This window comes from Mesoplodon densirostris, chromosome 18 (assembly GCF_025265405.1).
Source record: "Mesoplodon densirostris isolate mMesDen1 chromosome 18, mMesDen1 primary haplotype, whole genome shotgun sequence".
Taxonomy (NCBI): domain Eukaryota; kingdom Metazoa; phylum Chordata; class Mammalia; order Artiodactyla; family Ziphiidae; genus Mesoplodon; species Mesoplodon densirostris.
The window spans coordinates 64,960,226-64,986,610 of NC_082678.1; the positions used below are offsets into that span (position 1 = coordinate 64,960,226).

At 38.5% G+C, this 26,385-nt stretch overlaps 1 protein-coding gene across 1 annotated transcript in view; it reads left to right on the plus strand.

Annotated features, from left to right (window-relative positions):
• The window catches only part of CA10 (carbonic anhydrase 10), a 524,382-nt gene that overhangs the window by 399,759 nt on the left and 98,238 nt on the right, over positions 1–26,385 (plus strand). Inside the window, exon 4 of the mRNA XM_060081980.1 lies at positions 11,595–11,780. Within this exon, the coding sequence (XP_059937963.1) occupies positions 11,595–11,780 (186 nt within the window). The remainder of the gene's footprint in view (positions 1–11,594; positions 11,781–26,385) is intronic.

A 26,385-nucleotide genomic window follows, 5' to 3' on the forward strand; every position in this document is an offset into this window, starting at 1 on the left:
AGTTATGCAATCAAATAATTCCCAGAGGTTAAAAGTACAGGCTTTAGAGTCAGAGACATGTGGGATCAAGCCTTGGCTCCCTCGTTCATGGGATGTTTGCCTCAAGACACAAAGGAGCCACAGAGACCAAGGAGAACATGTATGCCTGTGGGAGGCCTCCACTCCATGCAGGGTTGGCCCTGTATCTTCCCATCCAAGAGAAAGCAAATAGCACAGGGCTAGTTCCACACTAGGTTTAGTGTGGGAGAAATTGTAAAGATTAATTAAGTTCTTGTGCAGTATTTAGCACCATATGTGACACCATTTAAGGATTCAAACCAAGATGCCAACTATTATAAAGAGGATTGTTGTTTATTTTCAAAGGATGAAAATTCTCCTTAAAAGCACACTGGCTGTATTTATTTCCCTCTAATGCTACAGTGTCAGCAGACTGAAAGAGATGAGTCCATTAATAAGTGGCCCTGGCTAATCACGAGCTGCCACAAAGCACCATATCTGCTATATAAGAGCAACCAATTTTACAAAATGCATAAACGGGGGGTAAATTTTTGCTTTGCAAAAGAACACATTACTTTTAGACTGTTTCAAGTAATCAAGATGATACTGATTGATACACAATCTTGACAGGCATTTCTGTCTGGGGCATATGTCACGACTTCCCTCAATGCATTTAGCTCCACCCAGTCTCAAACAAGTGTAAATGTCTGGAGATGAGGCAGCCAAGGGACTTCCTGACTTTTGGATTTCTCCAGGCCTCCTCTTGGTATAAACTTCAGCAGCGTACTGTCCTTTCCAGTTTTCTTTTCCTGAAAAAGAATCCTGTTGCCTTTGGAACTGTATAAACCCTGCACCTACAGCCTGGAGAAGAAATGAAAATCCCCAACATATATTCCATGTGAAATTAGCTAAGATATTTGCATTTGCTCACATCAAGATCTTTATACAGGTCATAAGGGGGTGACAGGACATGTTTAAAGTGATGAAAGGGAAAAACCTACAACCAAGATTACATTAACCAGAAAGGATCTCATTCAGATTTGAGGGAGAAGTTAAAAACTTTACAGACAAACAAAAGCTAAGAGAATTCAGCATCACCAAACCAGCTTTACAAAAAATGCTAAAGGAAATTCTCTAGGCAGGAAACACAAGAGAACGAAATGACCTACAATAACAAACCCAAAACAATTAAGAAATTGGTAATAGGAACACACATATTGATAACTACCTTAAATGTAAATGGATTAAATGCTCCAACCAACACATATAGACTGGCTGAATGGATACAAAAAGAAGACCCATATATATGTTGTCTACAAGAGACCCATTTCAGACTTAGGGACACATACAGACTGAAACTGAGGGAATGGAAAAAGATATTCCATGCAAATGGAAATCAAAAGAAAGCTGGAGTAGCAATTCTCATATTACACAAAATAGACTTTAAAACAAAGACTGTTGCAAGAGAAAAAGAAGGACATTACATAATGATCAAGGGATCAATCCAAGAAGAACATATAACAATTATAAAGATTTATGCACTCAGCATAGGTGCATCTCAATACATAACTCAAATGCTAACAACCATAAAAGGGGAAATCTACAGTAACAGAATCATGGTAGGGGACTTTAAAACCCCATGTTCACCAATAGACAGATCATCCAAAATGAAAATAAATAAGGAAACACAAGTTTTGTTTGTTTGTTTGTTTTTTGTTTGTTTGTTTGTTTGTTTGTTTGTTTGCAGTATATGGGCCTCTCACTGTTGTGGCCTCTTCCGTTGTGGAACACAGGTTCTGGACATGCAGGCTCAGTGGCCATGGCTCATGGGCCCAGCCGCTCCATGACATGTGGGATCTTCCCAGACCGGGGCATGATCCCATGTCCCCTGCATTGGCAGGCAGACTCTCAACCACTGCACCACCAGGGAAGCCCCAGGAAACACAATCTTTAAATGGTACATTAAACAAGGTTGACTTAATTGATATTTATAGGACATTCCATCCAAAAACAACAGAATACACTTTCTTCTCAAGTGCTCATGGAACATCCTGCAGGATAGATCATTTCTTGGATCACAAATCAAGTCTTGGTAAAATTTTAAAAATTGAAATTGTATCAAGTATCTTTTCTGACCACAACATTCTGAGACTAGATATCAATTACAGGAAAGAATCTGCAAAACATACAAATACATGGAGGCTAAAAATTACACTACTTAATAACCAAGAGATCAGTGAAGAAATCTAAGAGGAAATCAGAAAATACCTACAAACAAATGACAATGAAAACACGATGACCTAAAACTTATGAGAAGCAGCAAAAGCAGTTCTAAGAGGGAAGTTTATAACAATACAATTCTTCCTCAAGAAACAAGAAACATATAAAATAAAACACCTAACCTTACACTTAAAGCAATTAGAGAACGAAGAAGAGAAAAACCCCAAAGTTAGCAGAAGGAAAGAAATCATAAAGATCAGATCAAAAATAAATGAAAAAGAATTGAAGAAAACAATAACAAAGGTCAATAAAACTAAAAACTGGTTCTTTGAGAAGATAAACAAAATTGATAAAGCATTAGCCAGACTCATCAAGAAAAAAAAGGGAGAAGATGCAAATCAATAGAATTAAAAATGAAAAAGGAGAAGGAACAACTGACACTGCAGAAATACAAAGGATCATGAGAGATTACGACAAGCAGCTATATGCCAATAAAATGGACAACCTGGAAGAAATGAACAACTTCTTAGAAAAGGACAACCTTCTGCAACTGAACCAGGAAGAAATAGAAAATATAAAGAGACCAATCCAAACACTGAAATTGGAACTGTGATTAAAAATCTTCCAAAACAAAAAAGCCTAGGACCAGATGGCTTCACAGGCGAATTCTATCAAACATTTAGAGAAGAGCTAACACCTATCCTTCTCAAACTCTTCCAAAATATAGCAGAGAGAGGAACAGTCTCAAATCATTCTATGAGGCCACCATCACCCTGATACCAAAATCAGACAAAGATGTCACAACGAAAGAAAACTAGGGTCAATATCACTGATGAACAGAGATGCAAAAATCCTCAACAAAATACTAGCAAACAGTATCCAACAGCACATTAAAAGGATCAGACACCATGATCAAGTGGGATTTATCCCAGGAATGCAAGAATACTTCAATATATGAAAATCAATCAATGTGATACACCATATTAACAAATTGAAGGATAAATACTATATGATCATCTCAATAAAGGCATAAAAAGCTTTTGACAAAGTTCAACATCAATTTATGAAAAAAACCCTCCAGAAAGTAGGCATAGAGGGACTTACCTCAACATAATAAAGGCCATATATGACAAATATACAGCAACATCATCCTCAATGGTGAAAAACTGAAACCATTTCTACTAAGATAAGGAACAAGACAAGATTGCCCACTCTCACCAGTATTATTCAAAATAGGTTGGAAGTTTTAGCCACAGCAAGCAGAGAAGAATAAGAAATAAAAGAATCCAAATCGAAAAAGAATAATTAAAACTGTCACTGTTTGCAAATGACATGATACTCTACATAGAGAATCCTAAAGATACTACCAGAAAACTACTAGAGCTAATTAATGAATTTGGAAAGTAGCAGGATACAAAATTAATGCATAGAAATGTCTTGCATTCCTATACACTAATGATGAAAAATCTGATAGAGAAATTCAGGAAACACTCCCATTTACCATTCCAACAGAAAGAATAAAATACCTAGGAATAAACCTACATAAGGAGACAAAAGATCTGTATGCAGAAAATTATAAAACACTGATGAAAGAAATTAAAGATGATACAAACAGATGGAGAGATATACCGTGTTCTTGGATTGGAAGAATCAACATTGTGAAAATGACTCTACTACAGAAAACAATCTACAAATTCAGTGCAATCCCTATCTAACTATGACTGATATTTTCCACAGAACTAGAACAAAAACCTCACAATTTTTATGGAAACACAAAAGACCCCGAATAGCCAAAGAAATCTTGAGAAAGAAAAACGGAGCTGGAGTAAACAGGCTCCCTGACCTCAGAATATATTACAAAGCTACAGTAATCAAGACAGTATGGTACTGGCACAAAAACAGAAATATGGATCAATGGAACACGATAGAAAGCCCAGACATAAACCCACGCACATATGGTCCCCTTATTTTTGATAAAGGAGGCAAAATATACAGTTGAGAAAAGACAGCCTCTTCAATAATTGGTGCTAGGAATACTGGAATGCTACATGTAAAAGAATGAAATTAGAACATTCCCTAACACCATACACAAAAATAAACTCAAAATGGATTAAAGACCTGATTATAAGGCCAGACCCTATCAAACTCTTAGAGGAAAACAGAGGCAGAACTCTCTATGACATAAATCACAGCAAGATCCTTTTTGACCCACCTCCTAGAGAAATGGAAATAAAAACAAAAATAAACAAATGGGACCTAATGAAAATTAAAAGCTTTTGCACAGCAAAGGAAACCGTAAACAAGATGAAAAGACAACCCTCAGAATGGGAGAAAATATTTGCAATGAAGCAACGGACAAATGATTAATCTCCAAAATTTACAAGCAGTACATGCAACTCAATATCAGAAAAACAAAAAAAACCAATCGAAAAATGGGCAGCAGACCTAAACAGACATTTCTCTAAAGAAGATATATAGATTGCCAACAAACACATGAAAGATTGCTCAACATCACTAATCATTTGAGAAATGCAAATGAAAACTACATTGAGGTATCACCTCTCACCTGTCAGAATGGCCATCATCAAAAATTCTACAGACAATAATTGCTTCAGAGGGTGTGGAGAAAAGGGAACATTCTTGCACTGTTGGTGGGAATGTAAATTGGTGCAGCCACTATAGAGAACAGTATGATGGTTCCTTAAGAAACTAAAAATAATACTACCATATGACCCAGCAATCCCACTACTGGGCATATACCTTGAGAAAAACATAATTCAAAAAGAGTCATGTAGCACAATGTTCTTTGCAGCTCTATTTACAATAGCCAGGACATGGAAACAACCTATATGCCCATCGACAGATGAATGGATAAAGAAGATGTGTCACATATATACAATGGAATATTATTTAGCCATAAAAAGAAATGAAATTGAGTTATTTGTAGTGAGGTGGATGGACCTAGAATCTGTCATACAGAGTGAAGTAAGTCAGTAAGAGAAAAACATATACCGTATGCTAACACATATATATGGAATCTAAAAAAGAAAAAGAAAAAGTTTATGAAGAGCCTAGGGGCAGGACAGGAATAAATATACAGCTGTAGGGAATGGACTTGAAGTCACAGGGAGGGAGATGGGTAATCTGGGATGAAGTGAGAGAGTGGCATGGACTTATATATACTACCAAATGTAAAATAGGTAGCTAGTGGGAAACAGCCACATAACACAGGGAAATCAGCTCGGTGGTGCTTTGTGACCACCCAGAGGGGTGGGATAGGGAGGGTGGGAGGGAGAAGCAAGTGGGAAGAAAAATTAGGATATATGTATATGTATAGCTGATTCACTTTGTTATGAAACAGAAACTAACACACCATTGTAAAACAGTTATACACCAATAAAGATGTTAAAATAAATAAAAACCAATGAAGAAAATTATTTTTCGTTGGGGGGAAAAATTCATTAGACTTGGTATCAGGAGACCTGGGTTTGCTACCACTGTTAGCTGTATGATTCTAAACAAGTCACTGAACATTCACAAACCACTCTTACTTCTCTCACTTACATGAACATCGTATCTCTCATCTCATTTTGTAGTGAATTAAAATAAAAAAAAAGAGGAGAAGTGTGAGGCAGCCATAGGCAACCTGGATATCCCCTGCAGCTTCATCGTCTCCATTCAGTTCTGTTTCCTGGTCTACATAATAGAACTTTTTCCAACATGCTGTACACCAAAGTAGTTCATTGGAAACACTGTAATTAGCATTACAGGTAAAATGACACTGCTTCAGTGTTAATTACTTCAGTGCAGGTGTACCATCAGATATCATACATAATATTGTCGAGCCTTTTTTAAAAAATTAAAGTGAAACAAACCATACCCTGGTTACACAGCTTTTTTAAATTTTTTCTTTTGCTGTACGCGGGCCTCTCACTGCTGTGGCCTCTCCCGTTGCGGAGCACAGGCTCTGGACGCACCGGCCCAGCGGCCATGGCTCACGGGCCCAGCCGCTCCATGGCATGTGGTATCCTCCCGGACTGGGGCACGAACCTGCATCCCCCACATCGGCAGGCAGACTCCCAACCACTGCACCACCAGAGAAACCCCAGTTCTTTTTTTTTTTTTTTTGATTAATATAAATTAATGTTATTTCAATGTCTGGGGTAAGGGTGGAGGAATAAGTGTTTTGCCTCTAATTGTGAGAACACATACGCAAATGGTATAATTTCAGATGGATTCCCCATAACTTCTTTGTCCCACTCTGTTGTCTTCATAATGGAGATTGTAAGCTCCATGAGGGAAGGGACCATGCCTGGTTTTACTCACCACACTATCCTCAGCTCCTAGCACACAGTCAGATGAATGAATGAAGATAGAGCCATGGGAGTAGAAGGAGTATGGAAGTATGGAGTGGAAGAACTAGAAGGCACACTGGTTTATTCCTGGTTACCCTGGTTTTCTGTTTGCTTCATGGCCTTCAAAATGATCTTGGTGGCTTCCCACAACTGGAGCTTTAAAATCCAAAATGAGAGACAAGTGAATCTTCACAATGCAGAAGTCAGTAAAAGTTCTTCATTGTGACTTTTAGAAAGCAACACTATATTCCACTGGGCTATGGGAAGTGGGTAAGATCAACACAGGTCCTGCAAGGTCAGCTAGGCACCCATTGTCAAAAGTAAATGAAGGAAAAGAATGAAAATGTTTGACCATTAAATGTATTAATTCTCACAACAAACTCATGAGGGAATTTTTTCCAATTTTTATGTGTGTAAAATACACATCTTAACCATTTTTACTTATACATTTCAGCAGTATTAAGTACAACCACCGTCCATCTCCAGATTTTTTTTCATCTTGCAAAACTGTAACTCTATGCCCATTAAAAAATAACTCCCATTCCTCTCTGCACCCCACCCCTGGCAACTACCATTCTACTTTCTATCTTTATAATTTTGACTACTCTAGGATTTCATATAAGTGGAATCAATAAGTAATTACTTATAAGGCGTGATTTATTTCTATCATTCTCATATTCATTCTCTATAAGCCTTATAGTTTTTTATCCCTCATTTTCATAGGGGAAATTGTCTTATCTGTATTTTACAGTTAAGAAAACTGAGGCTTCAAGTAATTAACTGAACTACTCAAGGTCACCAAGAGGCAGATTGGGAATTTTTGACTCAAGAGTCCTTTATTCTTCTCTCTACTGTGTGCCATTGTGTTAATTACTGGGAAAATGCAGACAAGCATAGGACATGGTCCCTGCCTTGCTTCAGTGGGCAACAATTTTCTCAGGAACATTAGACAGACACATTGAGAGGATTTTTAGGAGTGCAGGGAAGCCTGATATACTTGCTCATTGGAACAGAGCACATATCCTATAAGAATTTGAAGCAGCTCCTGTTATGCAGCCTTGCATACTATAGGGGCCTATGGATGTTGCTTGTTGAATTAATGCAATTTGAAGAGAACTTGAGATCCAGCCCTGCTCTGTGGGATCTACACTCCACAGCAAATGGATTTGGCAATAGATAATAAGCACTATAATAATGTGTACACCATCTGACCCAGAGTTTACCTAATGAAATATCTGCACTAGTAAAAATGTTTATCCATAGGATGTTCATTGCAGTAATTTTTTTTATTGAGTGAAATATTCTTTAAATTGTATAGTGCTTTACAATTTTCAAAAGTTTCACAAAGATTATTTCATATAATCCCATGTTAACCCTTTATTTCTACTACTCCTAAATTGCTCCTCCCTCCTTCCCTCTCTCCACTGTTAACCACTAGTTTGCTCTCTATATCACATTGCAATATTTTTTAACAATAGTGAAAAAGTGAAAGGGCTGTAAAGATTCAATAATAAGTCATATACGTTTACAGTGGAATATTATGAAACTATTTCAAAGTGATATTGCAAAAGAACAGTTAATAACCTAGAAATATTCATGTGACTAAAAATAATATATATTTACTATATATATTAATATATAAATATGTAACAAATATATTAAATATATTATACATATGTTGTGTATAATATATTAAATATATAAATTTATATAGAAATATTAAATTATTTTATATAATAATATTTTATATATATATAAATCATATACCCTTGTATGTGAAAAGCATTTATTATCACACATATAAAATGATCACATTAAAATATAGATATAAACGGTTATGAGTGTGAAAAGTTATATACCAACATATTAGTGGTGATTATTGGTTTACTGTAGAATTGTGGCTGATTTTTATTTCATTGAGCTGTTCTGAGTCTTCCTACCCTTGTATAATACCTGTATATTATCTTAATAAGTAGAAAAAATAAATTTTGCTTAAAGATGAATGCAGTGTCAAACACAAATCTATCTCTACCATTTTACTGCAAAGAAAGTCATAAATTGGGACAAGAAAAGAAGACAAACTCTCATTATGTCATACTGACTAAATATACATTTATTTGAGACTGGAGAACAGGCATAGAGTCTTTGATAGGGATCATTTGGTTGCAAGGAATAGATAACTTAAGAAAAAATAAATCCCTTTGTAAGATGTAAAGTATCAGAGAAAGTACAGCCCAGGTCTCATGAAGGAACTGGAACAAAGGGGTACAAAGGGATTCTGAAGGTGAAGTAGATATTCTCTCCAATTCTCTCTCTACATGGTTTCCTCTGTCACTTTTGGCATATCTGCTGCTTTCTTCTCTCGTTCTGGTGTGACTTTCCAGCTGATTAGCAGACTGACTGTCTGAGCTCCAAGTGACTTTCTAGTTCAGCTACTCAACAAAGACTGTCCAGAATTTCTGTTGATAGTTCCAGAGTCACATGACATAGAAGATGATTGACTTAGTGTATAACAGTTATTTTTTGCTCTGTAACAAATTATTTCAAAGCTTAAGTACTGAAAACAACCAAATTTTTAGCTCCCCAGTATATGGGAAGCTATGGTCTGTGGGAAATTCTTCTGGTCCAGGCCAGACTAAGACAGTCAACTGGTGGATCAGTCATGGAATGGCCAGCCTAGGATGGCCTCTCCTGGGATGGTTCTCCTCACTCTGGATCGTCCTCCAGCAAGCTAGCCCAGGCTTGTTTGCATGGTGGTCTCGAGTTTCCAAAAAGGAGTAAGGACACGTGCAAGGCCTCTAGAGGCCTACACTCAGAATAAGCATGTTGTATCCACTACGTGCTATTGGCCAAAGCAAGTGACAAGGCCAGTCCAGGTTCCAGGGGTGGAGAAACAGATGGCCCTATCTTGATGGGAACAGCTATAAGGTCACATTGTAAGTAGTGTAGTTACAAGGAGTGGAAGAATTCTAGCCATTTTTGTAATCTGCACATAATCTGTCAGTGACTCAGGCTGACACAGGCTCCATCTTGTAGCTATACCACATTTACATATTTCCACATTGCCCCTTGATTGATGAAGCAGAGGAAGAAAGAGACTGGAGAATCTTACATAAGCTTTTCACTGTTTCAGCCTGTAAACAACATTTGTCATGTCTCCTCACAGACCATGGCCAACGTCAGCACATGGGCTCCACCTTAGAACAAGAGGGTGCTATAGTGAGTCAGTGGAGTATATTGGTAAGCAATGCTGTCTCTGTCACAGAGGGAAATCTACAGAACTAAACTAACTGATCATTCACAAGACTAGTGCCAGAAAGGTGGAGGGGCAGGTAAGGTTAACGCTATAGAGCAAATATATGAAAACCATATCTAATGAAGTTGTCAGAAGTTACATGAATCCGTTAAAGCAGGGGTCCCCAACCCCTGGGCCACGGACCAGTACCAGTCTGTGTCCTATTAGGAACAAGGCTGCAGAGCTGGAGGTGAGCGGCAGGCAAGCTAGCAAAGCTCCATCTGTATTTACAGCTGCTCCGCATCACTCACATTACTGCCTGAGCTCTGCCTCCTGTCAGAACAGCACTGCATTAGATTCTCATAGGAGCGCAAACCCTACTGTGAACTGCACATGTGAGGAATCTAGGTTGTGCACTCCTTATGAGAATCTAATGCCTGATGATCTGAGGTGGAGCTGAGGCAGTGATGCTAGCTCTGGGGAGTGGTTGCAAATACAGATTATCATTAGTAGAGAGGTTTGACTGCACAGAGACCATAATAAATCAATTGCTTGCAGACTCATATCAAAACCCTATCTGTGAGTGGTAAGTGAAGACAAGCTCAGGACTCCCACTGATTCTGCATTATGGTTAGTTGTATAATTATTTCATTATATGTTACAATGTAATAATAATAAAAATAAACTGCACGATAAATGTAATGCACTTGAATCATCCTGAAACATTCAGCGCCCCCCCCCCCACCAGTCCGTGTGAAAAATTGTCTTCTACGAAACCGGTCCCTGGTGCCAACATTTTGGGGACCGCTGCCTTAAAGAATCCCTAGGGCTGGGCCCAAATGAGTCAGAGTAAGCAGGTAGAAAATCCAAGTAGCTCAGCAACCCATAGCCCAGAAGCATTCCATCCAGACCCACTCAAAGTCTCCCTTAAGTTTTCAATCTGCTCCTAGAGCTAAGTCAACCCAGAAGACTAAAGCAATAGACTCACAGGTAAGAATCAGTGTTCTAGAATCAAGTGTTGAGAAGTGCTAAGGTCATAGTCAACAAAATGAAGCTGAGCATCAAGTTCAAGAGAAAAGGAGGGAAAGAAACCCCAAACAGTAAGGTTCAGCTTGCAGGGGCTGAAGCAAGATGGAATAGGAAGTCTGTGAAATGGGAAGCTTATATGAATCTCTTTAGCTTAACACTGAGGCCACAAACTGCAAGAAAGTATCAGAGTTCTGACTCTTTGCAGTGTCTGGTTGCAGGGGTGAGAGAAGGACCTAAACCAAGACACACCATACTGAATGTTTGAGCTACAAGCCTGAGCCTCAGTCTCCCCCTAAAGTTTGCTCCTACTCACTCATTTTAGCTTACTTGGCTCCCTTTTGGCCTTTGTAGCATCTCATCCTTACTACTGTTTTCTCCAATTTCTCACACCTGAGATTTTAACTTTTGCAGCATCTTTACATTCCAAATATTTATGGTAAGAAGACAAGTTAATTCTTTATAAGTTCAACATCCAAAATATTAGTCACAGATGATGAGGTTTCCTTTGAGTTCCTACCTCAGATTCCTAAATGATAATGTGGCTTATGACTCACAGAAAGTACCATAGATGCCAGGTAGGGCAGAAATGCTCTCTGGGGAGGCTGCCACTCCCTACTCCACATGTGGAATTAGCCTAGTGTCTTCCTATCAAAAGGAAGCAAAAGGCATTGGTCTAAGCACCATGCTGGGCTGAGTGAGAAATTGTGAGAAATGGAAGGAGGAGAGCCTTGTTTGACCTGTTGCTCATTGCCTTGCAGGTCAGTGGGACCATGTACAACACTGGAAGACATGTGTCCCTGCGCCTGGACAAGGAGCACTTGGTCAACGTATCAGGAGGGCCTATGACATACAGCCACCGGCTGGAGGAGGTCCGGCTACACTTTGGGAGTGAGGATAGCCAAGGGTCAGAGCACCTCCTCAACGGACAAGCCTTCTCTGGGGAGGTATGTGAGGTTATTGAAGTACTATGGGTAAGTGCCAATTAATAAGATTTGGTGCTTATTTATATCCAAGGTGTGATGACAGATGGAAAGACTGCTCTTGTATCTATGAAATAAGAAGGTCTCTGCCTCCTTTCTCCCTCTGTCTTTTGCAAGTTGACATAGAAGTTTATAATGAGCTTCCAGTGTTTTCCAGGGAAGACCACAGTGAAACATGATATTTCCTCCTGAGACACTGGTGCAGCTCTCTTGTGACTAATGCCCTAAGATATCGCCAGATCATTATTTCTACCCTAAATCCTCACCTTACATGTATATCTTCATTTACACCTATCTGTGCAATCAGCCCCCTATATGTCATATATGTTTGCATAGATTCCATAATTCTCCTTTCTGGCAGAATGAGTCTTATTTGCACAAAACTATTACATATAGCAAAATAAATGTCAGGGAACTAAATAGTCTGAGTTTCTGCAGAATGTGCCGCCATTAATGGTGAGTGTCACTTTGTCTACCATCAACCCAGACAGAACTCAGGCCACATCAGTGAGCCAAACCACACCTTCAGTTATAGGACAAGAGCTACAATTTAAACAAATATCATGTGTGCTATGACATATGACACTTGATAAGCAGAGTGTAGTTAATTTGACCTTTTTTTTACCTCCCTTACACTTAAGGGTGGTTATCAACTAAAGGTCAGGTGTCCTTATATGCTAAATATCTTGTAACTAGGTTTCTGTTTAAGAGTCCTCAATAACTGATGTCAACAAGGCTTTCAAATAACAGAAGTATGTATCTCACTATTGGCTTTGTCTTTTTAATATTTTTAATCAAGATCTTGTTTAAACCTGGTATTGTTTTTAATATAGTAAGCCCACACACTGAGAAAGAGATCCACAGCTGAATGAGTCCAGTGGCCAGATTTTAATGGTCAGTCAAAATGCATCAACTGAGAACCTACCTAGGCACTGTGCTAGTTACCAGGGATATGGATTATATATATATGTAAAGACATAGTTCCTACCACAGAGGAGCTCAAATAATGCTATATTCAAATCATTAAAGTATAATGCCATGCTGTAATGGAGATGTACAAAAGCCTTGGCCAACTCTAAGGAAGAAGTGACAAATTTTCCTTGAAGGGTGCAGGAGAAGTTTCACAGAGGAGGTGCCCTTTGAACTGAGCTGAGAAGAGAAGCAATGAAGAACAAGTTTAAGAACATCAGCTTTGGCATCAAAGAACCTGAGTTTGTACCTCCTGCTGTGATACACAGTAACTGTGTGACCTTGAGATGGTTACTTGATCCTTCTAAGGCTGAGTTTATATACCTCTCCAGGTTGTTTTGAAAATTAAGTGGGATTAAAGATGTAAGGATCACTAGAAGTACTCAATAGTTGATAGACAACAAAGATAAACCAGGAAATGAGGAACAGCAAAGTCACCAAGGTGTGTCAAGGCACTGTGCATGGGGGAAGCTGCACGTGGATTTAATCTGTGGTCTAGTAGTAATGGCTGCATAGAGGACCGGGTTGATCAGGCATATGAATTTTCTTCCTGAATCTGTAGGGAAAAAAAGCTAGGAATGATTAGGGATGTCTGCCAAAGGGACATGAGAATGTAATGGGAAATTCTGAAGAGTTACAGATCCTGAACTAACATATAGCAAGGAATATGATGAAAGCAGGGCAAAAACTATGAAGTGAGAATGACTGGGGGACTGCCAGTCTGAATTAGAGACTATTTAAAATTAGATAAACTCTTCCTTTTTAAATACGTTATTTTAAGATTTGTATGCATTTTCTTTGTTGACTGACGTTTATTTGCTGTTATTTCTTTGTTTTTCTCCCCTACTGAACTATTAAATTCCAGTGCCTATCACAATATTGTCTCAGAATAAAAATGAATTTGTGAATGAATTTATTAAATGAATGAGTGAAAAAAATATAGATGGTTACCAGGCTAAAACATTTACATTGTAGAATTTCTTAAAATTACTTGTTTCTTCAATATGCAATAAGGGTGTTTTGTAACTTGTATATAAACTACAATTTTGGAGTAAATGAGGGTTTCCAAAACCCTTAAGGGAAACATATAACAATTTGATCTTGATGTATTAATTTTCCTAGACCTACCCCAGACCACAGGTATCAGCTGCTCCAAAGAACCTGCATTTTTAAAGCTCCCAGGAGAGTATGAATATTAGGTTTGTGAAGCACTCCCTCAGTAGTACATTATTAAGTGTTCTCAATGAAAAAAGCATTTAAACAGAGTTGTGAATTAGAATTAACTGGGGAAAATTGCCAAAATATTTACATTTGAATCCTTCTCTGGAAGCAGCTGAATTAGTCTCCAGAGAAGGGGTCCAGGAATGTGTATTTGTAAAAATTTTTGTGAGAGAATTTGGTTAGTGACCACTGGGTCAATTTCCACTCAGGTTCTGCCTGAATTATCCCAGTTTTCTAAAGAAGGAGGACTTAATCAACAAAGCCATCCTGCACAAAAATTTTAAAAGGCGCACCCAAAATAATTGCCCCTTGGACATGGCAAAGCTGGAGTGCTATCTAGACTAATGGTGTTTGGAGAACAGCTTCCCAAGCAGAGCAGCCACACACACATCCCCTGCTCCAAGGCAAGATTGACATTTAGCCTCAGCACAAATAGTTACACTTTGCTCTGAGTACACCACATCAGATATATCACATTTCTTTCCGAGCCCCTGAGTATGAGTGGTCTAAAAACTGGTGTGGGTTAAGTGCAAAAAACCAGAATGTTGAAAACACCAAAATATGTCATGTGGAAAGAGTTGGATAGGCATTGAATCTTGAGATACCTCAAAGATATTGCAGGTTCCAGACCACTGCAATAAAGTGAATATCACAATAAAGCAAGTCACGTGAATTTTATTTCCCAGTGCATATCAAAGTTATGTTTACACTATACTACAGTAAGTGTGCAATAACACTATGTCTAAAAAAACATTGTGCATACCTTAACTTAAAAATACTTTATTGCTAAAAATGCTAACCATCATCTGAGTCTTCAGTGAGTCACAGTAGTAACATCAAAGAACTGATCACAGATCACCTTAACAAATATAATAATAATGAAAAAATTTGAAATATTGTGAGAATTACCAAAATATGACACAGAGACACAAGCGAGCAAATGCTATTGGAAAAATGTCACTAACAGACTTGCTCAGTGCAGGATGGCTGCAAACCTTTAATTTGTAAAGAACACAGTATCTGCACAGTACAAGAAACTGCAACAAAACAAGGTATGCTTACATTTAGCCCTGGGAGATCAGCTTGGTGGTGCTCTGTGACCACCCAGAGGGGCGGGATAGGGAGGGTGGGAGGGAGATGCAAGAGGGAGAGGATATGGGGCTATATATATACATATAGCTGATTCACTTTATTATATAGCAGAAACTAACACAACATTGTAAAGGAATTATACTCCAATAAAGAGGTTTTAAAATAATTAATTAATTAATAAAAATAAATAAAGGGCTTTAGTGAGCAAGAAGAGTTTAACATTTTCTATGTGGGATGAGGGGAAAACCTAGGGTCAATTGTCCAAAATTCCAGAGAGATGGCAGTCAGCTAAATATATGTTCTAACAATGAGAGCTGTCTATCTATGGAATGAATCTGCCTCTGAAAACAATGAATTCTCATCACTGGAACTATTAAGCATGGAATGGAATTTGAGGGCTTCATAAAAGTGACTCATCCTAACAAGAAAGTGAGCTATGGGCTTTACTGTACCTTCTAATGCCAAAACTCTACCCAACGCATGATCTCCTTAGGGAAAATGTTTTCCAGTTGGATTCTACTGAGGGTTAGCCCCAGTTAAGTAAGTATATTTCATCAATAGATTAACTTTATTTTTATTTTGAGCTATTTTCAGAGCTGCCTTTGTTCTCTATTTTGAGCAATCCTCTGAGAGGACCTAGGTAAACACTTCGGCAGCAAAGCATTTGTTTATTGTGTTGACAATGAATAATCACATTGCCATCTGCCCCATCTATCATTGCTGATCACGATAAGCCAGTTAATGCCAGGCATTTTCCTTGGCGCAGTGCAGCAGTCGTTATCTGAAGAGCAGTAGATTAATTGCAGTCTTGTCTAGTGAGGTTATTGTAATAGATGGTCATCATTTGCTTTGTTTTATAAAGCTGTGTGGATGTATGACACAGTGAGCATCTGTGTTTTTATAAAAATTATTCATGTCCTACACAAGAACTCCTGGATGCATTGTCGGGGATTGGTGATAAATGAGCATATTCAGAGATTCAAACGTCTCGATTTTTTTAAGATGGGAAAATTAACTGTTTTTAATAAGTAAGACATTTAACTTGATAATTGTGTCTGAGTGGTTTGATTGATGTCCAATACGAAGTAGGGTATTAATGAAAAGAAAAAATATATTAACCAGGAAAAAGATAATATTTGAAAAGAATCATGCCCGTGGATTAAGTTGCAGTAGTGAGTCTAGATAAGAGGAATCTTTCTTATTTGGGGAAATTGGAAATATTCATTTTGAAAACCTTCCTTAAGTTCTTCACTTCAAAGGGTTAAAGGGGTACACTGAGAATTGCACCAGCTACTTCACGGAGTACCTGTGGCCAGATCCTCCTGTTTATTTTACCCACTCTTCACATGGCTAGTGTGCTTCTGCTCTGTGATGAGCTCAAAACCCAGCTCCTGCCCAGAGAAGCATAGAGTCTATTGAGGCTTACATATGTTTATAATACAACATAATATGGGTTATACTTGAGGATTGTTCTGGAAAGGGAACTATGAAATAACTCTCTGGATTGTATTAAGGAGAAGATGGATGAACAGCTGTGTGATCTGACACAGTTGCTGCTCCCTATGAAGGTTGGGTAGAAATACATCAACCTTTCAAGTCTCAGCCTCTTGAATCTTGATTCTGTTCAAACACATTTGAGGGAGGAAAAAGTCCATAGCTGTTGCTATGTAGATAAGATTTGTTTAATTAAAGGGGGAAATAAAAGTTCCATGTAGAATATATGTATTTTTAGTGGCTCTGAATCAGAATAGAGAAAACAATTATCTCAGCGCAAACAACTGAGACTAAACAACAGAAACTGCAGGCCTTGTCCTCTTCAAAGAATCAGTTATTTGCATCTCTGAGAGACTGGTTTCACCAAAGTAACACAAATTTGTAGGAATAAGCAACTAACACCAAATTGTCCTGAAGTGTGCAAGGGTATGAAAGTGCTGAGGAACACATGACTGAGAACCAGGGCCCCATGAGGCACTGAATGGTTTTGGGGGGAGGTACTCCAGAAATCTAATTAGCACCTTGCAGGAGGCTGGGACCTCCTGGTAGAGATGCTCCGTTGGCACAATTGGGGATTTGAGGGGGAATGAGAATTGGGATATTCAAAAATAACAGATACACGAGTAATACACATAGAAGAGCTACTTGAGTGCCATGGGAAAGCTGTTCCCTCTACCCTGATTACTAGCTCCGCATTCTTCCCCCTATATCCAGCACTGCCCACCTGGTTTTGCTTTGACATCGCCTTCCCTCCTCCCAGCCAGTAAAGTGTTGCTGCCTCCTTTTGACTTCCAGTAGATGACTTATATTCATCTACTACAGGAGTTCACAAACTGTAGACTGTAGGCCAAATTCAGCCAAGGAGCTAAGGATGATTTACATTTTTATAGGATTGTTTTTTAAAGAGAAGCATATGCAACAGAGACCACATGTGGCTTGCAAAAGACAAAATATTTACTACCTGGCCTTTTAGGGAAAAATTTTGCTGACCCCAATTGATTAAATTACCCATCGCTATAGATTGTATAACTGTTTATTCTCACTTCTGGAACCACATTTCTTGTTTTTTTTTTTTTTTTTTTTTTAAAGAAGGTGTCGGGGATAGGAGTTTATTAATTAATTAATTTATTTTTGCTGTGTTGGGTCTTCATTTCTGTGCGAGGGCTTTCTCTAGTTGTGGCGAGCAGGGGCCACTCTTCATCGCTGTGCGTGGGCTTCTCACTATCGCAGCCTCTCTTGTTGCGGAGCACAGGCTCCAGATGCGCAGGCTCAGTAGTTGTGGCTCACGGGCCTAGTTTCTCTGCAGCATGTGAGATCTTCCCAGACTAGGGTTCGAACCCGTGTCCCCTGCATTAGCAGGCAGACTCCCTACCGCTGCGCCACCAGGGAAGCCCCACACATTTCTTGTTGATAGGAATTTTATCTTGATCATTACTGTATTCCCAGAACCTTGTACATTGGCACATGACAGCAGAGTCAATAAATGTTTGCTGAATTAAGGAATAAATAATCTTGGTAATCCCCTCAAGGACAGAGACTTTTTGCTATTATCTTTGTACATCATGCACCTAGCACAGTGCCTAACATACAGTAGGTGCTTCTTAATTGATGTTTGTGGAATTAATCATTCAATCACTGAATAAATAACTTAATCTACTATTGGTGTTTTAGGAATTGGAACTTTATAGGCTTTTTTCCCTGGAATTTTAGGTGTGTAGCATTCATTGACTATATAGGGATTGTTATATATAGCCTCATATAAATTGAAGTGTTTTAATAAAGGCTGTCCAAAGCATCAAATTCCATTAGAAACTGGAAGAAAGGAAGAGTGATTTAGTTCACAGTAACCACTAAGAGAAGTTCTGGGCTTTCTCTGAGAAAGATGTATGCTTTGAGACGAGGTACTGACCTAGCCCTATTCTAAATGTGGTAAAGAACAGAAAGGGATTGAACAATTAAATGTCACCTTGGAGGAATTTTATATCCATTGGAGGGACAAGGCACAGACTCAAATCAATTACTGTGCAGTGCAATCCAGAACTTATTCAGTCACACCCATAGGTGGCTACGGAATTTCACTGCTAATACCCAGTCACTGTTTACATGCTTTGTGATTTACTTTCATTCATTCATTTAGTTAACAAATATTAATTGAGGGCCTACCATGTGCTACAGTGAATTAAATTGGTAAAAATCCTGCCTGTAAGGTAATTAAGTCTAGTGGGGATAGACAAATAATAAATAATAAACATAATAAATGAGTAAATTTCTATGGTAAATTAGAATATGATAAATGCTATGGGAAAAGAAATACATCAGAGTAAGGGAGATAAGAGGATGAGGAGTGGAGGTAGTGAGTTACAAGTGTAAATATGGTGGTCAGTGTAGACCTTGTTGAGAGCATGACATTTGTGAGGTTGCCATGGGGATGTCTAGGGAAAGGACATTCTAGGCAGAGGCAACAACCAATTCCATAGCTTTGAAGTGGGAGAAAGTTTGAGTGTTCTAGGAAGACCAGGAGCTCACGTGTAAGTGATCAAGTGTGAGAGGTCAGAGAGAGAAGAGTAGGGACGGGAGCTGCTGTAGATCTTTATCTCTTTGCATGGATTTTGTATGGACTTTGGCTTTTACTCTGAATGAATTCCAAAGAACATTGACATAAATTCTCTGATTTAATCACTAAACACTAACTCAGTGAGGTTACCCTTAATATTATTCCCTTTATACAAGGGGAAACTAAGGCCCAAGGCCATCCTGACAATAAGTGATTGAGGCTGGATTTAATTCAGGTCTTCTGATACATAACATTGCTTACCATAGGCTAATGTTTATCCATAAACCCCACAATAATCATTGTTCACCTACTCTGGGCCCTAGTCCAGTGGGGGGAATTTGAAGACCTGTAGGCTTCAGGGCCTGCCTTTAAGGAGCCTTCAATATAGTGGAAGATCCCATCTTCCCAAACAGACTGTTAACTCCCTGCAGCCACAGATTTGGTTGTGCTTTTTAGTATCACATACATGTGATAGGCACTTGGTAGACTGAATGAGTAAATGAATATCATTTAAAAGACTGTAGCTTTCAGAGAGTCTAAATTATGCCCAGTATATCATAAACTATATTCTTTTGTCATAATGACAAACCTAATAAAGTCAATGGCATTATTAACAGAAGTTTTAAGTGTTAATGTCAAATTATTTACAAATATAAGGTAAGTGAATTTTCAGTGTACCTGGGAGGAGTAATGGAACAATTGATAACTGGTGTGCTAGAAAAATTCATTTAGATTCTTCATTTCAGCCCTGGAATTACTCCAGGCTCAGATCAGGGAACTTGTCTTTGCCAATACTAGAAGCCAAAGCTCTGGATCCCAGGAACCAGTCCCAACCAGAGTGAACAAACTGACCTTTAAGAAGTAAAGCAAACAGTGGTCAGAAGCCTAGTGGTAGAGCAGATTATGATGATACCAGCAAGCAGATGATGACTCTGATCTAAGGATAGGCACTTTTCCCTTTGGACATTTTTATAATTACTTCTGGGAAAGGACAGCCCAGTCCAGTCAGCAGCTTCCTGGATTGCCATTTTAGATGCACATTTTGGGGCTGCCTAAGAGAGAAGTCATTGCATTTGAAGACAAATTGTTGAGATCAGCTCATTATCCCATTGATTCCATCCCAACCTGTATCATAACTCTGGTCTGGTCCTGCCAGGGTGGCATTATGACAGCCACTATCTTCCTTTACTTTATTTTTATCTCCCCCCTTGGTGTCTGTCTAAAGCAGGGAAGGAGGTGTTATATTACAAAGACAATATTAAAGACAGTCATTAACTGGGACTTGATCAGGGTTCAGTAGAACCTAACTATCGTCATAGAGATCATCACTGTTATGACTCTACAAGTGTTGAATGGGATCTTCTTTTATTTAGTAACCAGTGACACTGCAGTTAGAGGATGGATACTGCTTCTAAGACTTCTGTGAACCAGAAACTGGTGAACAGTTAAGCTGGTACCGTTGAAATGATTAGCGGTACATTTTTTATCCATTTCCAAAGCTACAGGAATAAAGTCAATTGGAAAAGAAAATGTAAAGTAGAAAATGACATTTTCACTACTAATCTGACCACGTCAGTGTTCATTAAAATTTCTAGAGTTTCCGGGACTTCACTGGTGGTCCAGTGGTAAAGAATATGCTTTATAATGCAGGGGATGCGGGTTCAATCCCTGGTCAGGGAACTAAGATCCCACATGCCGCCGGGGAAATAAGCTTGCTCACCACAACTACTGGCTTGCGGTCCTCAACTAGAGAGCCTGCGTGCTGCAAACTACAGAGCCCACATGCTCTGAAACCCATGTGAAACAATTACAGAGCCCACGCATCCTGGAGCCCGCAGGCCACAACTAGAGAGAAGCCCACATACCGCAACAAGGAGCCCGCACCGCATCAAAAGATCCCGCATGCCTCAGTGAAGATCCCATGTGCCGCAACTAAGACCAGACACAGCCAAAAATAAATATAATAAAGAAATGCATAATAAAATAAGATCTTTAAAAAAAACTTAATTAAAAAAAATTTTTGTAGAGTTTCCTCCAAAGATCACATCTCCACTTCAAGATACAGACCTACTATTAGAAAGAAGTTTATGCAAAGCCTCCATCTAAAGTATCAGTGTTAGAGGCCCCACTGAGGTCATTTCTTCCCACCCACTTACATACAAAGGGAAAATTAGAGCCAGGAAGGGCAAGAGACCTTCCCGGAGTCACCAAGATTCAGTGGCAGAATTAGGACCAGAACCCAAGTTTCCTGACTCTTACTTTGGGATTTAAAATTTTCTAAATAAAAATTGTACTTATATCAAATCCCAACACTCAAAAGATGATTTTAGGTCATCTGGTTTTTGTTGCCCAGTAGAGCAGGTGTAGTCTGATATTCAGGTTTCCTGCCTTAGTGAGCAGAACCCCATCACAAGTGCATTTATACAATCAGCCTCAAAAAGGCAAAGACATTGACAGATTATTTCACAAGCATGAGCAATCTTGAGTGTCCAACAAAAACACCACTGATGTGACAACCTGTATAGTGCCTAATTCCAAGAAGTATGGAAATTAAAGTTTGGAAGACCAAAATAGAAAGTGAAATGCCTTAAAGGTCCTTCATTTGGTCTCAATAGGAAAATGCAATCATACTATTGCATTAAGAACCCAAGGATATAAGCCATACTTTTCTACAGTTTGAATCCGTCCTCTCACAAACTCTTCCCAATAACCATCCAGAACAGCTCAGCAATATTAAATATAAGTAATCTAGATAACAATATTTCAAAATTAAATCATTAGATGTCTAGCCGCTCCATGGATATGCTGCTATGCAATTCAAAATAAAGCCGTTTAAAACCACCAGATTCATTTGTGCTGACATATCGATAAACTTTTGCTGAGACAAAGCTAATCATTTCAATGGTGACAACTTAATTGCTTACCAGTTAATGGATAATAAACAGACCTGAGGATTAAAATATGAACTAATTACTGTACTCAATTCCATTTACTTGATTTCATGTTCCATTAATTCTTTGCATCATTTCTAGTGGAAATCTTAGATTTATGGTCACCTCAAATGAATTATGCCACTTAGTTGCCTGTGGCATGCTCATGCTCAGAATTGTTTGGAAAGGGCAGAATTCTGGGCAGTTAATATTTAGTCAAAGCAGCCTAGGATATAGTAAGTGAAGGTAATTATCCATTCCCAAATACCAGCCAGAGTCAGCCTCTCTAAATCTATCCCTATATCAGCAGTAAAAGGGCAAGACTAAGATTGCTCTCATGATAATTCATTGGATCAGCTTGTTAGAAGCCGTCTCCAAGAGCAGTAATTGCCTTGGCTTGGAAGAGGGCTGCAGGGAAGCAGAGACAAACACATCATGGGAAAGGACATTGACCTAGGAGATGGACACTAAGGTCACCAGACAGAGGGCAATATTTTGACTTAACAAATCTGACTTCAAGATCCTGTTCTGTCAATTACTAGCTGCGTGATCTCAGTAAGGGCAGAAATGGGCAAGTCACTTAGCATTCTTTAACCTTTTAAGCTGTTATATGAGGTAATAATGCCAGTTTTATACACACTATAGAGCGATGTGCAGTGAAAAAAAAAAAAAGCACTTCTGAGATAGTGATTTTATAGTATAAAACTGACTTGTACAGCAGTTGTGCTGTACAAGTCAGTTATTAGCCAGCGTAACCCTTAGAGCTCAGCTAGTCCAAAATACTTGCAGATAAAACATAAAGATACAATGTACTAATGTTATTACTACCATCAGCTTTCATTTACTGAGCATGTACTATGTTCCAGGCATTGTGCTCAGTGCCTTATTACACCCAATTGTCACAAGTTTCTTGTGAGGTAGCACTCATTAGCACCATTTTACAAAGAGGAAAGGAAAGTAGGAAAGGTCAAAGAACTTGCCTTCAATCACTTGGTTGATATGGGGAAGAGCTAGGATTTGAACCCAGGTCTCTTACTGCAGCTATGCACTGAATGACCTTAAACAAGTCAGGTAACTTCTCTAGTTATGCCCCTAAGTAGCTTCTTGATCATGCTGTTCTCTTTTATCATAAGTGTCCTCTCTGTTACCTGAAATGATCTTTTAGCCCTTCCCAGTTCTACATCAGCCTGAAGAATAGCCTGAACTTTTTCTGAGTGTAAAGTGAGACAGAAGCCTATTTCTCCAAGTGGCACAAAATATGACACAGCATCATGTCGTGGCTTGCTGAGAACTGTAGCTTTATTCACCTTCCCCTCTCAGGTGGACAGGAACCAGGAAGTTTCATACAGATGCACAGTTACATTTTTTCTCTCACTTCTTTGAAATATGATAAGCAAGAGATTGTATATCTGTGGATGTGTTTGTATATAAACACATCTGTTTCCCTCTGCAAAACATGAGGAACCATACCCCTTAGTCTCAGAGGTAGCTTGAGTGAATACATTTTCTTGCTTTGGATCAATATGCTGAACTAAGAATTTCTGGATTGAGCCTTGAAAGTGAATCTGACAGGAACTATTTGACAAAATAAGCTTAGTCAGGAGGTTTTAAATCACTTTGCCAGGCACTTCACTGGTGACGCAGTGGTTAAGAATGTGCCTGCCGTTCACAGACGAATTCTATCAAACATTTAGAGAAGAGCTAACACTTATCCTTCTCAAACTCTTCCAAAACATAGCGAAGGGAGGAACACTCTGAAACTCATTCTACAAGGCCACCATCACCTTGATGCCAAAACCAGACAAGGATGCCACAAAGAAAGAAAACTACAGGCCAATATCACTGATGAACATAGATGTAAATATCCTCAACAAAATACTAGCAAACAGAATCCAACAGCACGTTAAAAGGATCATACACCATGATCAAGTGGGGTTTATTCCAGGAATGCAAGGATTCTTCAATATATGCAAATCAATCAACGTGATACACCATATTAAAAAGTGGAAAATAAAAAAAACATATGATCATCTCAATAGATACAGAAAAAGCTTTTTACAAAATTCAACACCGATTTATGATAAAAACCCTCCAGACAGTAGGCATAGAAGGCACTTTCCTCAACATAATAAAGGTCATATATGAAAAACCACAGCCAAAACAGTCCTCAATGGTGAAAAACTGAAACCATTTCCACTAAGATCAGGAGGAAGACAAGGTTGCCCACTCTCAGCACTATTATTCAACATAGATTTGGAAGTTTTAGCCACAGCAATCAGAGAAGAAAAAGAAATAAAAGGAATCCAAATTGGAAAAGAAGAAGTAAAGCTGTCACTGTTTGCAGATGACCTGACACTCTACATAGCGAATCCTAAAGATGCTACCAGAAAACTACTAGAGCTAATCAGTGAATTTGGTAAAGTAGCAGGATATGAAAATAATGCACAGAAATCTCTTGCATTCCTATACGCTAATGATGAAAACTCTGAAAGAGAAATTAAGAAAACACTCTCATTAACCAATGCAACAAAAATAATAAAATAACTAGGAATAAACCTACCTAAGGAGACAAAAGAGCTGTATGCAGAAAACTATAAGACACTGATGAATGAAATTACAGATGATACAAACAGATGAAGTGATATACCATATTGTTGGATTGGAAGAAACAACATTGTGAAACTGACTATACTACCCAAAGCAATCTACAGATTCAATGCAATCCCTATCAAACCACCAATGGCATTTTTCACAGAACTAGAACAAGCAATTTCACAATTTGTATGGAAACACAAAGGATTCTGAATAGCCAAAGCAATCTTGAGAAAGAAAAATGGAGCTGGAGGAATCAGGCTCCCTGACTTCAGACTATACTACAAAGTGACAGTAATCAAGACAGTATGGTAGTGGCACAAAAACAGAAATATAGATCAATGGAACAGGATAGAAAGCCCAGACAAAAACTCACGCACATATGGTCACCTTATCTTTGATAAAGGAGGCAAGAATATACAGTGGAGAAAAGACAGTGTCTTCAATAAGTCGTGCTGGGAAAACTGGACAGCTACATGTTAAAGAATGGAATTAGAACACTCCCTAACACCATACACAAATATAAACTCAAAATGGATTAAAGACCTAAATATAAGGCCAGACACTATCAAACTCTTAGAGGAACACATAGGCAGAACACTCCATGACATAAATCACAGCAAGATCCTTTTTGACCCACCTCCTAGAGAAATGCAAATAAAAACAGAAATAAACAAATGGGACCTAATGAAACTTAAAAGCTCTTGCACAGCAGAGGAAACAATAAGCAAGATGAAAAGACAACCCTCAGAATGGGAGAAAATATTTGCTAATGAAGCAACTGGCAAAGGATTAATCTTCAATATTACAAGCTCAATATCAAAACAACAAAGAACCCAATCAAAAAATAGGCAGAAGTCCTAAATAGACATTTCTACAAAGAAGATATACAGATTGTCAACAAAAATATGAAAGAATGCTCAACATCCTTAGTCATTAGAGAAATGCAAATCAAAACTACAATGAGATATCATCTCACACCAGTAAGAATGGCCATCATTAAAAAATCTACAAACAATAAATCCTGGAGAGGTTGTGGAGAAAAGGGAACCCTCTTGTACTGTTGGTGGGAATGTAAATTGATATAGCCACGAGGGAGAACAGTATGGCGGTTCCTTGAAAACGCAAAAATCAAACTACCATACAACCCAGGAATCCCACTACTGGGTATATACCCTGAGAAAACCAAAATTCAAAAAGATTCATGTACCAAAATGTTCATTGCAGCTCTATTTACAATAGCCAGGACGTGGAAGCAACTTAAGTGTCCGTCAACAGATGAATGGATAAAGAAGATGTGGGACATATATACAGTGGAATATTACTTAGCCATAAAAAGAAATGAAATTGAGTTATTTGTAGTGAGATGGATGGATCTAGAGTCTGTCATACAGAATGAAGTAAGTCAGAAGGAAAAAAAAAAACAAATACCATATGCTAACATATATATATGGAATCTAAAAAAAAAAAAAGAAAAAAAGTCATGAAGAACCTAGGGGCAAGACGGGAATAAAGATGCAGGCCTACTAGAGAAGGGACTTGAGGATACGGGGAGGGGGCAGGGTAAGCTGGGACAAAGTGGAAAGTGACATGGACATATATACACTACCAAACATAAAATAGATAGCTAGTGGGAATCAGCCGCATAGCACAGGAAGATCAGCTCGGTGCTTTGTGACCACCTAGAGGCATGGGAGGGAGCAAGACGCAAGAGGGA